The sequence below is a fragment of the Amphiprion ocellaris genome, chromosome 22 (genome assembly GCF_022539595.1).
Source record: "Amphiprion ocellaris isolate individual 3 ecotype Okinawa chromosome 22, ASM2253959v1, whole genome shotgun sequence".
Classification (NCBI taxonomy): domain Eukaryota; kingdom Metazoa; phylum Chordata; class Actinopteri; family Pomacentridae; genus Amphiprion; species Amphiprion ocellaris.
Window position 1 is genome coordinate 19,090,405 of NC_072787.1, and position 15,071 is coordinate 19,105,475.

General features: G+C 37.5%; 2 protein-coding genes across 5 annotated transcripts in view; one reads left to right on the forward strand and one right to left on the reverse strand.

Moving 5' to 3' along the window:
* Positions 1–2,707, reverse strand: part of myom1b (myomesin 1b) — a 39,864-nt gene extending 37,157 nt beyond the window's left edge. For 2 of the 4 annotated variants that reach the window (XM_035948700.2, XM_023271393.3), the window contains exons 1-2: positions 2,549–2,701; positions 2,030–2,250 (exon numbers count right to left, since the gene is read on the reverse strand). In XM_035948700.2, coding sequence (XP_035804593.2) covers positions 2,030–2,196 — 167 coding nt within the window. In that variant the 5' untranslated portion in view covers positions 2,197–2,250; positions 2,549–2,701. Of the gene's footprint in view, positions 1–2,029; positions 2,251–2,548 lie in introns of all 4 variants that reach the window. The other 2 variants (XM_035948702.2, XM_035948701.2) reach the window with 2 other exon arrangements.
* A 6,270-nt stretch (positions 2,708–8,977) lies between these two features.
* On the forward strand, positions 8,978–12,672 carry myl12.1 (myosin, light chain 12, genome duplicate 1). The gene is made up of 4 exons (XM_023271384.3): positions 8,978–9,135; positions 10,986–11,185; positions 11,630–11,791; positions 12,137–12,672. Exons 2-4 carry the CDS (start codon positions 11,002–11,004, stop codon positions 12,307–12,309), a joined length of 519 nt encoding a protein of 172 aa, XP_023127152.1. The 5' UTR covers positions 8,978–9,135; positions 10,986–11,001; the 3' UTR covers positions 12,310–12,672.
* Positions 12,673–15,071: the final 2,399 nt, after the last annotated feature.

Below are 15,071 nucleotides of genomic sequence, written 5' to 3' on the forward strand. Positions count from 1 at the left end.
ACGCCCTAATTATTATGTTTTCGATAACGACGAAGGCCATCTGACACAAAAGACAATAAGGGCACCACTGAAAGGGCAATTATTCAGTCATAAACCACAAATCCAGGACTGTAACTCAACCAAAAAAACTCACAGAGCATTTTCAAATCCTAAAAAATATGCTTCTCATTAGTTCTACATTTCATTCTGTATTTGGACTTTGGAATACTCTTTTTTTCTCCATTGTAAATAGCAGCGATTTTGCACGTTTATTGTAGATGTCAGCAATTTTGCAACTTTCTTTACAATTTGCACATTTTTGTTCTTTTGTAAATCTGTTTCCTTATCTTTCTTGCATATGTAAGCTACTGGATACCTTCACTTTATGCAAGGGGATGAATGAAGTATCTATCTATCTATCTATCTATCTATCTATCTATCTATCTATCTATCTATCTATCTATCTATCTATCTATCTATCTATCTATCTATCTATCTATCTATCTATCTATCTATCTATCTATCTATCTATCTATCTATCTATCTAAAGTCACAGTCTTCTTCTCTCTCTTTGTGCTTTTTTTAAGACAAAATCTGGTGACACTGAATGTTTTCCGACATGAAAGATTGTCTACGAGTTCCTTTAACAAGATTCTGTCCATCGTATGTTTTCCATCAGGCGCCACCCAGTTCCTCTGTGGGAACACTATCTCCAGCTCCGGAGAGCAAAGGGTGGGGATTCACAGTGTGAGATAACAAGAACTCGACAAGGATGCAGGGGCAAGAAAGGTGACAGGCCAGCTGCCCTCATTTTTCCTGTATCTATCTGGGTCAGCGTCTCTCCAGCTCTGTGCAGCCACTTGACTTTCCAGGATCAGGCTTGTATCAGGTTGATTTACAATACGACAGCCATGACACGAAACATGTATCTTCGCTCTGCAGTAACCGCCTCGACTGTTAAATCATCATCACATCATAATCCTGCTCTCCTCGCCTCAGCACAGATTTGGGTTCTGGTGTTCTGCCCAGCTATGAGTGTAAAGGCAAAGATCAGTTGGTGTTAGTAAAACCTAAGCCCTCTGACCTGTTCACACGCTCCAGGCCAGTGTATTTAAAGATTTGCCAGACACTGTAAATGACAGGATCACTTTGTTATTCCTGGGATAGAAAAACTCAATCGTGCAAATGTAAAGGAATCTGGACTGCTCTGGCTATTATATTTGTTGGCGTATTTGCTTTTTATTTTGAAGATTTGTGACCAAATACCTTTAAAATTATGGCTGTTTTTGTATTTTCTATTAACTGAAACATTTAGGTCACAAACACAGACAAAAACTCCTATTATCCCATTTGATCCATGTATAGTCTCCCCTAGAAACCAGCTGACCAACACCCTCAACAAACAACAACTCTCCTCACAGCTATTGAGAATAAAAAAAAGCAACAACATTTCCAAGACTTAATAATCATTGTGATCAGACTTTAAAGACTAAGATAAGCCACCACACAGGGATTGAGTTGAAGTGAAGAAGTGTTCTCGCTTTCACTCTTTCACTCTCGCATGCTATGCACAGGTCAAGATGCTATTTCAGTCAATGCCATATACCATAACACTGCCATTACATAACACTGCACATCCTTACTGCTTATCTAACAACAGTTTTTGCTCAGAAAGGGCAGAAAAAAGTTATTTTCCATGTGGATTTTAGTCATTTATGGATGACTGTGTTAAATGAAGGATTAATCAGGATGTATTAAAGCACACAGGTTACATGCAAAGAGGTTCATGCAGGATTCAAAGCTGTTTTCAATCAGTCTGAAGATCCTCAGATGTGTGTGAGGGGTCGATCAAAGTGAAAGAAAACTCAAGGGGTTGGGAGAGAAAGATGGTTACTTGGTGACAAGGTAAGATGATCCCAAAGCTGTGACGGGGGGGAAGTGATCCAACAGGGGTGATGGAGGTGAACTCGATCAGATGGAGGTGTTAGGGAGGTGGTAGTAGAGCTTTCCTGGCGATGAAGGTGTGATCTTCCTCCTTCCTCCTCCTTACCCCCTGCTCCTGGTGCTGATGGCGGAGGAGGTGCTGCTGCCGGCGGAGGCGGCGGCGTACCTGCTGCTGGACTGGTACTGGCTCAGTTTGGACTCCGTCTCTTTGCTACGGTAGCCACGGTCGTAGTGGCGCTGGTGCTTCTGGTAGAACGGTATCGAGCCAGACATGATGCAGGTCGCTCCTCGTAGGAACCCTGAGTTACTTCCTGTCTACGTGTTCGTCTGTGTGGTTGGTTAGTGTGCAAGAGCAACATAATTTACTTCAGGTTTATCAGAAATTGATAAGTATTTGGAGTCTTTTTATTTAGAAAATGGATAATGTAACGCTCAAGATGGGGAAAAAAGAAAGTCAATAGTCAATAGTTCCTTGCTCAAAAAAAGAAAACAACAGGGAACCTCTAAATTCAAACCTGCAACCAAGAGATGATATAAGTTTCAGGCAATCAGGCAGTTTGTCAGCATGCTCAATCAGACATATGCAACGTAAATTTCACGTCTTACCCCTTCAGAGGCCACTTACCCCGCACAAAAACCCCTCAGACTCCAAGCTTTAAAGGAAAAGATGGCCCAACTGCACACTTTAAGCCTGATATCCCAGCAAACCTACAGGTAGCTGCGTACAGTGCTGCGGTCTACACAACAAAAATAATATTGGCCCTCGCCAGAGTGTCCAAGCAGCAGTCGCAGCCTTTTATGGTGAGGGTGGAGATAAAAATAGCCCAGAGCAGAGCTGGGGGGCAAGTCGACTGCTGGAGGGCAACATATTTATGGGTGCATGTCTCGGCCAATGAGCATAACCTGCCTGATATGCAGGTAAACACAAGGCAGCTTGTCACTGTTTGTGTTAGGATTTCATGCCATTCTTTTATCTTTAGATGTCATTTTTGGGGGCCTTTTTTATCCATTTTTTATGTATGAAATGTACAAAATGTGCTTGAATGAGTGCATGTTTACTTTACGTTCATTTATTCACACTGTATAGTCCAAGGTTTACAAAAATGACAAAGTCTACTGACTTAAAAGTCAATGTCACATCATTCAAACATCATAATTTGTTTTTTTGATACCTTCGCTTGTGTTTAATCTTCTTTATCATTACATTTATCTCAGTATTAGATGTTTTCTCATTTCTTTCCAAGTTCTTAAACATCTTGCTGGCTTATATCCAACACTACGACACTGCAGGTTAACCTCCAGCTGCTTTTGTCTTGGCGTCTTGCTGCAGTAATCTCAGCTGTGTCTGTTGCTAACTTTAGCTACGCTATTGTTACTTGCTTGGCATACAACAAATGCCAGTTAGTGTCTCTTTGTCACTCTCTCTTTCGGTGTTATTTGTGGAAGTACACAAATGTCCCCTCTCGTCCCCTCAGGGCCATAAACAGCTAATAAAGGAAAGGTAAATAATCACTCTGATGCCAGAACAACACATAAACATAAATAAATTATTTTCCTGTTTAAATAAATTATGCTAAAGGATATTTGGTTTGTAGGTTTAATTTGGCTGCCAGAAATGTTTGGACATTGTTCTGGAAATTGACTTCAGCACAAACATCAGCTAAGTTTCCGTGGTAAAAACATCACATTGCTGCAACACTTGTGGAGCTTTTGTGATGAACATTCCTCCTCCCTGGCCCTGATCCACCACTGTTTCACATAATACAGCGGTCAGCCTTCAGCAGGACAGAATAACTGAATTGTTATGGCAGCAATGTGAGGTGTGAGCTCATTAAAAGAGATCAGCCCTCTATTACACACTGAGGGGAGCTAATACAGCACAATGCTTCATGTTGTCTAATGAATAGAGGATACATTTTTTAATACGTTTACAAGCCACCAAATCTTCGCCAACATGGCAGCTTTGAACTGCTGAGATTAAATGAAAAGCAGGAGAGCTGCTCTAATTAGCAGACAAACAGGAGTTAATCTTTATCTGGTTTCACTGGTGAACATCCTGCTTCAAATCCATAAAGAAACCACATGTACATTTTACCAAAATGGAATTATAGACCTTTTTTTGCAACTCATAATAATTGTACTACTACTACTACTACTATTACTACTAATAATAATAATAATAGTAATTTTAATATTAATACCTTTACTACTACTACTACTACAAGTAATACTACTACTACTAATGATATTAATAATAATGATACGTTTACCACTGCTACTACTACGACTACTACTGCTACTACTACAACTAGTATGACAACAACAATGACAGCAACTACTACTAATAATAATACTACTAGTTGTACTATTACTCCTATTACTACAACTACTACTACTCTACAGCTACGACAATGATGACTACTACTACTATTAATTCTACTGCTACGACGACTACTACTACTACTACTACTACTACGGTTACTACTTCTACTACCCTACAGCTATGACAACGACAACTACTGCAGCTGCTACTACTGTATTAATAATAGCAATAACAACAATTCTACTACTATGGCTATTACTGCTAGTACTACTACTCCACAACTGCAACAACAATAAATACTACTACCGCTACTACAAATACTGATAATAATAGTAATAGCAATGATAATAAACTTTATTCATATAGCCAAAATCCTACAAAAAGTGCAGTAATAAGTCCTTAGCATAAAAGCAGATAATCATAGCAGTAAACAATGAAAACAAGGAAAATTAACCCTCCTGTTGTCCTCATTTATGGGCACCAAAAAAATATTGTTTCCTTGTCTGAAAAAAATCCAAAAATTCAGCAATAAATCCCCAAATTTCTGAAAATTTGCAAAACCTTCAGGAAGAAAATTCCAATAATTCCTTAAAAGTTTCCCTTAGAAGTTTTTTTTTAAATCCCCCAAATTTGACAAGAAAATTCTTGTAAATATTTTCAAAAAATTTGTGAAAATCTTCCAAAAAAATCTAAAAATATCTAAAGTGATTACATATTTATCAGTAAAACTTGTAATGTTTTATTTAAGAACATTCACAAAAATTGTTTTTAAATAGTTGATTTTTGTGAATGTTCTTAAGAAACACTTTTAACATTTTTTCCAACAAAAAATGTTTAAAGATTTCCTAAAAATGTTGAAAATATGGACATCAGAAGTTTCACTGTGAAAATATATTTTTTCTCCACATTTTCAAACGTTAAAACGGGTCAATTTTTACCCACAGGACGACATGAGGGTTAATATAGAATTGAACTAAACAATGCAGAAAAAAAGCTAAATAATTACTGTTCTCTGGAGTCCATAACTGCATATTTTTATACTTTTTGTGAAGATTAAAGTAAACTTGAGTGGTTTTGGTGGGTTTTTTAACTTGTGACAAAGCCTTGTTAGCTGTTTCTTTGTTTCCTGTCTATATGCTAAGCTAATTAGCTAATTGCTCCTGTAAGTGTTAAAAGTCGTCGGCTCATCTCTTCAGGGCAGTGGGTCAGGGGGCTTACAATTCTGTAATGTTCTAATAGTTTGCTGTGCTTATATTTTGCTGTCTTCTGTGGTAGTACCTTACCACAATGGCAGGACAGTTTTTCTGTCAGCTGTTATTTCAGCTTGGCACACAACGCAGACCCGCGCGCCTACTCTCGGTGTTGCGATTAAAAAGGTCGTAACAGAAACAACGAGAGACCGGAACTAACATCTGGGACACTGAGCGTGGCAATAATGAAACACAAAATAATAACTTTCAAATAATCCATGAAATAAGATTCAAGACACAACATAAAAAACATCAAACTAATAAACAAAATAAAGTAAATGTAAATGAACATAATCATACATAAATCCAATGCTACACTCCATATCGACTGCTGAAACATGACAGAACAATGTTGATATTCTCATGTGGCAAGAAAGTAAGCGTTTTTCAGCCAGCCTGTTGTTATAGTAGTTTTTCTCTATTTCTCTGTTGTGTTAGCCATTTATACACACGATCACTGCAAATAAATGTTTGCTAAATATCTATTATTATCCAGTGTACCCCTGAAAGCGATACAGTTTCCAATGAGCCTTGTTATAATGCACAGCAATAATAATCATATGACAAAGTATCAAATATATATCACAAAGCCCAGGTCTTAGTGCCCTGTCAGACACCTAAAGGTACTGTAACCTACAGGATTAAAGCATATGGATGAACATCAAAGAATAGAACATGAAGCTCTCTGTAGCTTTCGTCACAAACATTCTCGGCTTTGCTCTGATCTAACAATAAGCTCCAATTATCAAGCAGCTGCCACTCACAGCTCAGTGTTTTGCTTGAAGCTCTGCAGATCCAAAGAAAATCTCAAGTGTAGGAAGGTGATACACAGTCATCTAACGACTTCATCCCCTTCATGGTATTTATACACACAGCATAAATCTATTTTAGCTATTAGCACTTCATAGCAGTATACAGTGAATTTCATCACCTTATAACTGGAATATTGAAACCTGTCCTCAGTTATTATTACAGTAAGTACATCTGTTTAATCCAATACAGTTTAGAATGTAATCTAATATCGCCAACATGCAACTGTAAAGCCTGTAATGTTCACTTCTGTTTGTCAGAGCTACTGATTGAACTCAATGCTCATTTTAAAAGCTGCAGATAACAGAAGAGTTAATTTTAGAGTGCATTATACTAAAACTCCTTTAATATTTTAATAACTTAAACTAATAACTTTACTGACTTCATCTTATCTCTAGGTGAATAAATGGACCATGTTCATGTTTGGCATAATGTACTGAGTCCAGCTGTCCAGGAAATTCCAACTGTATGGACGTCTCAAGGGATCTATTTAGACTATTTTTATGTCCTGGGTTGTTTTGGCTTCATCCACCGAGGTTATGTGAAGATAAAGATCTGGACATATTCACTGAGTCCACATACAGGACTACATGCTGGGACATACCGTTTTATGAATTGGTTTAAATATCACAGAGTAAATAAAAGTTTTCTATGAAAGCAGCGCTCTCTAGTGGTTCAATGCAGAACTACAACGTCTATTGAAGTGAAATATACTATGAACCGTTTTCTGGTTCAGTTTGAAGGATTTAATTTGCATTTATCAGATTTCAGATGAAAAGTGGGATGTTGGTGGCCATTTTCACTTTCAGAGAATGAAAAAAGTGATTTTTAAAAATGGTTTCAGTCACATAATTATGTCTTTCTTAACCAAACACAGACTCAGCTTAACCTTTGATCCGCAATTCTTGCTTGAATTAGAAATCAGACTATTAGACAAGCTAGCCTAATTCAATAAACAATCCTCTTGAATTTTATTGAGTTTACAGGTTAAATTGTTGTTTTTCTGTCTCTCTAATAATACGTCACAATAATAAACACTGAGGAGAACAACAGAACAGACAACCAACAGTGAAATCTGTAGTAATTAACATCATTTTTTAAAAAATAGATTCCCTCCTATTGTAACCATTACTAACATTTTTTATGTGATATATAAGGTCTATACAGCTCCATCTTATCTGTTTGGTTACAACATATAACTCTAGCTATAAATGACTCATGGAGAATGTTCAACTATTCCGTTATCAGCTCTGAAAGTGATGTGACAACTGGTCAAACGAGACAGATGTGGCCTATTTTAACCTGTGAGTCAACGGTTCCACATGTTGCTCTTCCAGTCCTGCAGCAGTAAGCCTGTGTTTACAGCAATGACCGCAGTGCCAACTGTTGTCTGGCCCACGTTTGACTGTCAGTACCTATAATTAGCCATCCTCTCAACATTTTCTCCTATTATTATAGTTTTATTAAATAACCTTTGTTTGATTTTTCATCTCATTCACCTCACTTAACCAGGTCATAGGGTTGAAATTTCCTTTTTCAGAATAAAAACTAGAAAAGAAAGCCGCATAATTACAGTAACAGTAACAAATAGAAAGCAAACAATACGCACAGGCATTGACTGCAGATTACTGTCAGTCATGACACCATGAAAAATGAAACAGCTTGTTGGCTGTATTAGAAATTCAGAAAATTTTAAAAGCTAGCGACTCAAGTTGCAATAACATTTGTTTCCTTTCAGCTAAATTTAGGAATAGCTTATTCGTGCAAAGTCAATCATATATTTTGTTCAGGTTCATTTAACCCTCGTGTCATCCCAAAATTGACCCGTTTGAAAATGTGGCAAAAAAACACAGTTTCACAGTGAAACTTCTGATGTCCACATTTTCAACATTTTTGTGAAATCTTTGAACATTTTTTGGTGGAAAAAACAAATGTTAAAAATGTTTCTTAAGAACATTCACAAAAAAATCTATAAAATCAAAAACTCAATATTGTATTCTTGAATATTTTGTTTGTTGGAGTGTTGTGGGTATAATCTGACTTAAAGGGCCATAACCCAAATAATATCCCAGGGTTTCAAACTAGTCTGAGCCCGCATACATCTGGTTATATAACAGGCTAACCAACTTTAACCCCAGGTATGGTTTATACCCCAGGTAGGGAATATATCTTGGTATGTTAAAAATAGCATAATTAAAAGAATCAAACAAGATTAAGGTAGAAGTAACCATAAAAAAGTTAAAGCTTTAAGGTAAATTACATTTTTTCTGGCAAACAACATAAACAAACAGGGAATAACTATTGTTTGCATCACGTGGGCATCATTTATCCAATTGTACAAAAAACAACGTGATATTATGCTATAATTTTAAGCTTGTCTTATTTATGATAACGCTCACATTCCCAGTTTAAAATTTTGCCTGCCTTATTTGTACAATGCAAGGAAGGATGTGCTCTTTCTTCCCTTAAAAGGGCATATCCAGGAATGTAACGCAGGCAGGGGAGTGTTTGTGGAAGTTACACCTTTTCCACCGGGGGGTGTGAATATAGATAAATGAATTTAAATACAGATTTTAATGGAAAAACTTTGATTATATTCTACGTTTTTGTTTGTAAAAAAATAATAAGGTTTAGAATTTAGTCATAAAAATTTAACAATTGTTCGTCAAATGAGTAATATTGGATTAATACTTGGCAATCACCCCTATTCTCCATGGTTGGTTTGTTCCGATGTTTTGTACGGAACCCAGCAGTATTATGAGGAAGTGAAGGGCGGTGGTTGAGAAAAAGCAGCACCGGACTAGCTGACGAGTAACTGGTCGTTGTCAGGTAAGACCGTCTTTTAGTTTTACATTTCTGTATTAGCTAGCTACATTTTAAATGCCCCACTAACTATATAACGCACCGATATCCCCATTGTCGGATGTTTACATCTAAATAACACACTAACTCACTGTTTTTGGCGCTCGATTGATTGCGTTGAAAACACGGCTAACTGTTAGCTGCGCGGCTAACGACTCGACAGCAGACGCAAGGATACCAAATTGCTTGATTGATGGTAGACGCTTATTCACAATTTTTACAGTTAGTTAATAGCTTTCTGAATTGAAAACATGCACGTAAAGCCGTCTCTCTTTAGCGGCAGCTCGGTGTTTAATGTTAACGTTTAATGTAGCTCAAGCTAGGCCGCAAACCATTAATACCGTGCAGGTATTTAATGCTTCGTTGATAGGTGTAGTGGCAAAACTAGGTTTTCAAGCTCACTACCTCGATGGTTAACTAATTTTATGAAAAGTTAAGTGTTAGTTTGGGTGGTTTGCACGGTGCTGAACCCTGGCAAAATGTTAGAGTAGCAATAACTGTATTTATCTTGAAAATATGTATGTTTTTATTTGACGGAACTGGGAGTTAATCAGTCAAAAGACACTAAATGAAGCAACACTGATCGTGAAAATGAGTAAATTGTTGGTAACTTTATAACAAATATGATAAAATGTTGCCAGCATCTTGAATGTAAGAAGTTGTTGCTTTTATTTTAGTGCAAATTGACTGTTTTGACCATTGGTTAAATTAAGAAAGTACTTTAAAAATGCTGCATTTGGGGAACACAACATTTAAATTTGTACTTCTTAATGTTTATGTAGCCCATGAACTTACCAGTGTCCCAGATAATATCAACATATCTACAGTGCATCAGGCCCTGCTTTCTTTAATACTTACTAAGCCAGCTAAGTCCATTTTCCATCAACACTGAATGGCAAAAATGTAGTAGTCTGTCAACAAGAAGATGTGAATGTAGAACAGGTCGACTCCACCGTCAGGATATGTCCTGATAAGGGCATCTGTCCTCACATCAGTAATTTTCCTGCCCGCATTGAAGCCAGTGAGCAGATCAACCCAGAAAGATGAGGAACATTTCCATTTATAGCTCAGTGAGGGACACTACACTGGGGATTCACTGCCAGAGAATTAAATTACTCTGCCACTGTGCTGTGAACATGGCTGACGAAATCTTATTTTGAGCAACAACATGATCTACTTTACCTGTGATCAGACTGGCTCATTATCTGCCATTGGTACTGTCAACTTCTGTCTGTCCTATCTCATCTTTTCATTCATATCTGAAGTGTCCACCTGCAAATTTGCTGCTTCCTAGAAATATATAATAAGTTAGGAATGATAGGAATAGGATTGCAGTCATTTCTCTTAATATAAGCCTTAAAATCCAAAGCAGCTCATAAGCATTGAGCTCAAAGGTCCTAGAAACAGACCATGTTAGGCATTTTGCTTGAAAAATTATCTAAGCGGTCACATTTACCAAAAAGTTTTGAATTTTGTTTTCTGTTGGCTAACATCTAATGAGTAGGAGCTGAACTAATCCTTTCATTTATTTAAAAAAAATGTCTCATTAAGTCTGTAATTTCCTTATTTAGTCTCAAGGACCATGTAGAAGAAAGTATAACAATGTAATTATCTACATATTTGCTTTCTCCTTATCTAAGAAAGAACTGTGTAAATGTAGCAGTGCTGCCAAGCTTCACTGAACTTTTGTTTAACCCAAAAATATGATTTACACGTGACATTAATAATGTTCGTCTTAAGCAATAAGCTCTCCTCTAAAAATACCAAGCAGCACAAGAATATATAACATACCGTCTCTGTTTTCTTTACTTCCACAGAAATAAAACATTCACAATGTCTAGCAAAAGGGCTAAGGGAAAGACCACGAAGAAGCGCCCTCAGCGCGCAACTTCCAATGTCTTCGCCATGTTTGACCAGTCTCAGATTCAGGAGTTCAAGGAGGCCTTCAACATGATCGATCAGAACCGTGATGGGTTTGTGGACAAAGAGGATCTTCACGACATGCTGGCTTCACTGGGTGAGTCTCTGAGACTGTCAGGATGAGCTGGAACCAGATCACAAATATGTCAGGATGAAGATGGAATCCATTCAGCTGTTGAGTCAGTTGGGTGTGCCCACAGGCCAGCATATTTAAATCTTCAGCAGTTAATGTCACTTTGAAGTATAACCACTTATACAGTTGAAACCTTTTAGTTAGTTTAGAAACATGAGTTGTCAAAAAATCTAAGTCATCTATAGAAAGGTGCAGTTTTTGAAGTAACATTGATTAAGAAGCACAGAAAATGGGGTGGTTTTGTGACGTGTTCATACCAATGCTGCTGCTTTTAGAAACGCCAATGAAAACAAGTAGTGTAGTTTGAAGTAGAGCCTGGATTATCTGGAGGAATTTTACAGGAAAACAAACATAGATGGCATCTTTGCCTTTTAATTTTAAGCGCATCATATCTGTTTGTTAATACAGGAAAAAACCCAACTGATGAGTACCTGGAGGCCATGATGAATGAAGCTCCTGGACCCATCAACTTCACCATGTTCCTCACCATGTTTGGAGAGAAGCTCAATGGCACAGACCCTGAGGATGTGATCAGAAATGCGTTCGCTTGCTTCGATGAGGAGGGGACAGGTAAGTTCTCAGTTTGTCAGAACAAAATTTCTGGTCATTTATCCTTCTAGCTGTGAAACTTTTACTGTTTGAAAATGAATAGGAAAATAATACCTTAAAATAACTAATATTGTGCCTTATTTTGTTTTAGTTGATTTTATGTTGCTTATAATCCTTAAATATTGTTGTAAATGTAAACTTGAGTTAAAGTACCTTGAGTTAGCACTGTGCATGAAAGGTTACAGCTGACCTTTGTAAAGACAAATGGTTTCTTAAAGATTGTGATTTTGTCATTTGAAGCAGATTCTGGTGTTTTTATTCTTTTTTTTGTGCCTTCTTATCTGACTTTACTGCTTTCCTCTGCAGGTTTCATTCAGGAAGATTATCTCAGAGAGCTGCTCACAACAATGGGTGACCGGTTTACAGATGAGGAGGTGGACGAGCTCTTCAGGGAGGCTCCCATTGACAAGAAGAGTAACTTCAACTATGTGGAGTTCACGCGCATCTTAAAGCATGGTGCCAAGGATAAGGACGATTAAAGAACCACACCAGCGTTTTCCTCTGACTCCCCTCCGCCTCTCTGCCGTCAGCTAGATCACCGTTGCTGCATGTCTCAACTCTCCAGTAAAAACTCAGTTTTACACAAACCAAAGCAATAACTATCCTCTCTGTTTGCTGTGAACTTCCAGTACTGCCAAATTTCCACATCTCTGATGAGAAGAATTTTTGTCATGTAAAGATGTGAAGTGGCAGCACTTTGGAAGCTCTAAGGGATAAATCTTTGCAACTCTTGTGATCGGGTTTAGCTGAATTTTTACATTTTATAATATAAACTTTTTAAATAAAGCCCTATATCAAGTTGTACTTTGCGGTTTCCCTTCCATAAATGAAAACTGAAATAAGTGTTGCATTATTTTGTCTTTATTTTCCCCTGGGGCTACAAGAAAATATTTTATCCACTTTTTTTTTCTCTCCTCTGGAGCTTGTTGAGTTTTGACAAGTCTGAGCTCCCTCCTCACTAAATTCATTGAACATGTGCTGACTCGCACAAAGTGAATTCTTTCTGTTTAAGGGCAAAGCACAGAATTTACAGAACGACTCTGAAACCTGGAAGGCTGTGAGGTAAAACTGCTGAAATACTATAATCACCTGTATGTGGTGGTGAGATATGTCATACAGGGGAGTGTCCTTGTGTAACATTACTTATATAACCAACATGTTAAACACACAGACATGATAAAAGTTTTCTCATCCAGTCGTTACATCGTTTTCCAGCCGTTCATTAAGTCTATTTTCCTTTTATAGATACTTTTCAAAACAGCATTTGATTGGATTGGTCTCCAGATACAAACATTTCAAGAAGACCAAATCCTGATTATTAGTGTTTTACATGAGATCATACATCACAATCCCGGTGGCTAGAGAATAGCAAGCAGTAAAACCGCCTGTGTGGGATCACTGAGATATTAGATTTTTTTGAAAAGAGCACTAAAACAAAAACCTCCGCTTTTGGTTTTTAATTTCCTTTAAATAGTCAGACCCACAATAAAAAAACATCCAAACAGGCATTCATATTTGACGTGTCTTAAATAATAAAATGTCCAGTGGTAAAAGAAAGAAAACAGTCAAAGGTTTCTATTTCAAGAGAAACCAGCTTTACAAACTCTTAGGAGCTACAATCTGTGATTATTGTTGCTCGAATGATTTTATCATTGTAATTACTATGCAGTGGTAACAGTTAAAGTTAAATATGTATTATTTTGCTTCCTATTGACAGCTGTTTAGGCAATTGGGACAAAAGCTTTTTTAAACTAAAAAAGTTACTAAACTGAAAAGCTCAAGAAGCATACTAGTATCTACTCTATCTTCTGAATCCATGTGACAGTAAAGCCAGTTGTGCAAAATATAAATAAATGTATAAACAATACATGAGACCCTTATGATTTGACCAACATTAAAGTTCAATTAAATTTAGCATTTTTTTTCATGACAGATATCCCAATCCTACTAAACAGTTATGAACTACACATGTAAAACAATATAATAGAGTTCTATTATCATTTGCATTTCTACATAACAGTACAGGTACACTGGATATTTTTTTTGTTGCATTTTTTCGAGTCAGCTTTATATACAGACCCTTTCCAAAAATTAGAATACCATGGAAAACTTTATTTTTTTCCATAATTCCATTAAAAAAACTAAACTTTCATAGATTATAGATTCAGGGCCCACAATTTAAATGATTTCAAGTATTTGTTTCTTTTTACATAATTTGGGCTTCCAGCTCGTAAAACCCACGAAAACAGGAATTCAAAAAATTAGAATACTGTGAAGAAATCAGCCCAAATTTTGCAGGGCATGAATGTTTTAAACTGAGTGTCACACACTAATCATCTACTAAACTCAGAGCACCTGCACAGGTTTCCCCAGGTGTCATTAAATTGTTTCAGTTTGGTTCAATTTTCTAAGTTTGGTTCAATATGAGGAAGACTGCAAACTTGACAACTGGCCAGAAGACCATCATTGATACCCTCCATAGGATGGTTAAGCCACAAAAGTTCATAGCTAAGGAGGCTGGCTGTTCACAGAGTGTCCAAGCATGTCAATGGAAAGTCTAGTGGAAGGGCAAAATGTGGCAGGAGAAGATGCACCAGCAAAAGAGATGACCGTGGGCTTCAGTGGATTATCAAACAGAGAAGATTCAAGAATCTGGCAGAGATCTAGAGAGAGTGGAATGAGGCGGGAGTCACAGCTTCAAAAACCACCACATTCAGACGCATCCGGGAGATGGGCTACAACTGTCAGGTTCCTCAGGTCAAGCCACTTCTGAGCCTGAGCCAACGTAGGAAGCGTCTCAACTGGGCCAAGGAGAAGAAGGACTGGACTGTTGGCCAGTGGTCCAAGGTTCTCTTTTCCGATGAAAGTAAAGTGTGCCTTTCATTCGGGAATCAAGGTCCAAGGATTTGGAGGAAGACGGGTGAGGAACAGAACCCAAGCTGTTTGAGGTCAAGTGTGAAATATCCAGTCAGTCATGATTTGGGGTGCAATGTCCAGTGCAGGTGTTGGTAAACTCTGCTTTCTTAAATCCAAGGTCACCGCAACAGTCTAGCAGAATGTTTTAGAGGACTTAATGATTCCTTCTGCTGAGGATCTGTATGGAGATGCAGATTACATCTTCCAGCAGGACCTGGCCTCTGCCCATACTGCCAGAAGCACCAAAACCTGGTTTGATGCCCATGCCATCACAGTGCTTGACTGGCCAGCCAACTCGCCAGACCTAAACCCCATTGAGAATCTA

Bases quoted from the DNA above. Each gene is read 5' to 3' on its own strand.
- myl12.1 (XM_023271384.3), top strand. From the start codon at position 11,002: ATGTCTAGCAAAAGGGCTAAGGGAAAGACCACGAAGAAGCGCCCTCAG. The intron at 11,186-11,629 runs GTGAGTCTCTGA...TTGTTAATACAG, and splicing joins CGACATGCTGGCTTCACTGG to GAAAAAACCCAACTGATGAG. The intron at 11,792-12,136 runs GTAAGTTCTCAG...TTTCCTCTGCAG, and splicing joins CTTCGATGAGGAGGGGACAG to GTTTCATTCAGGAAGATTAT.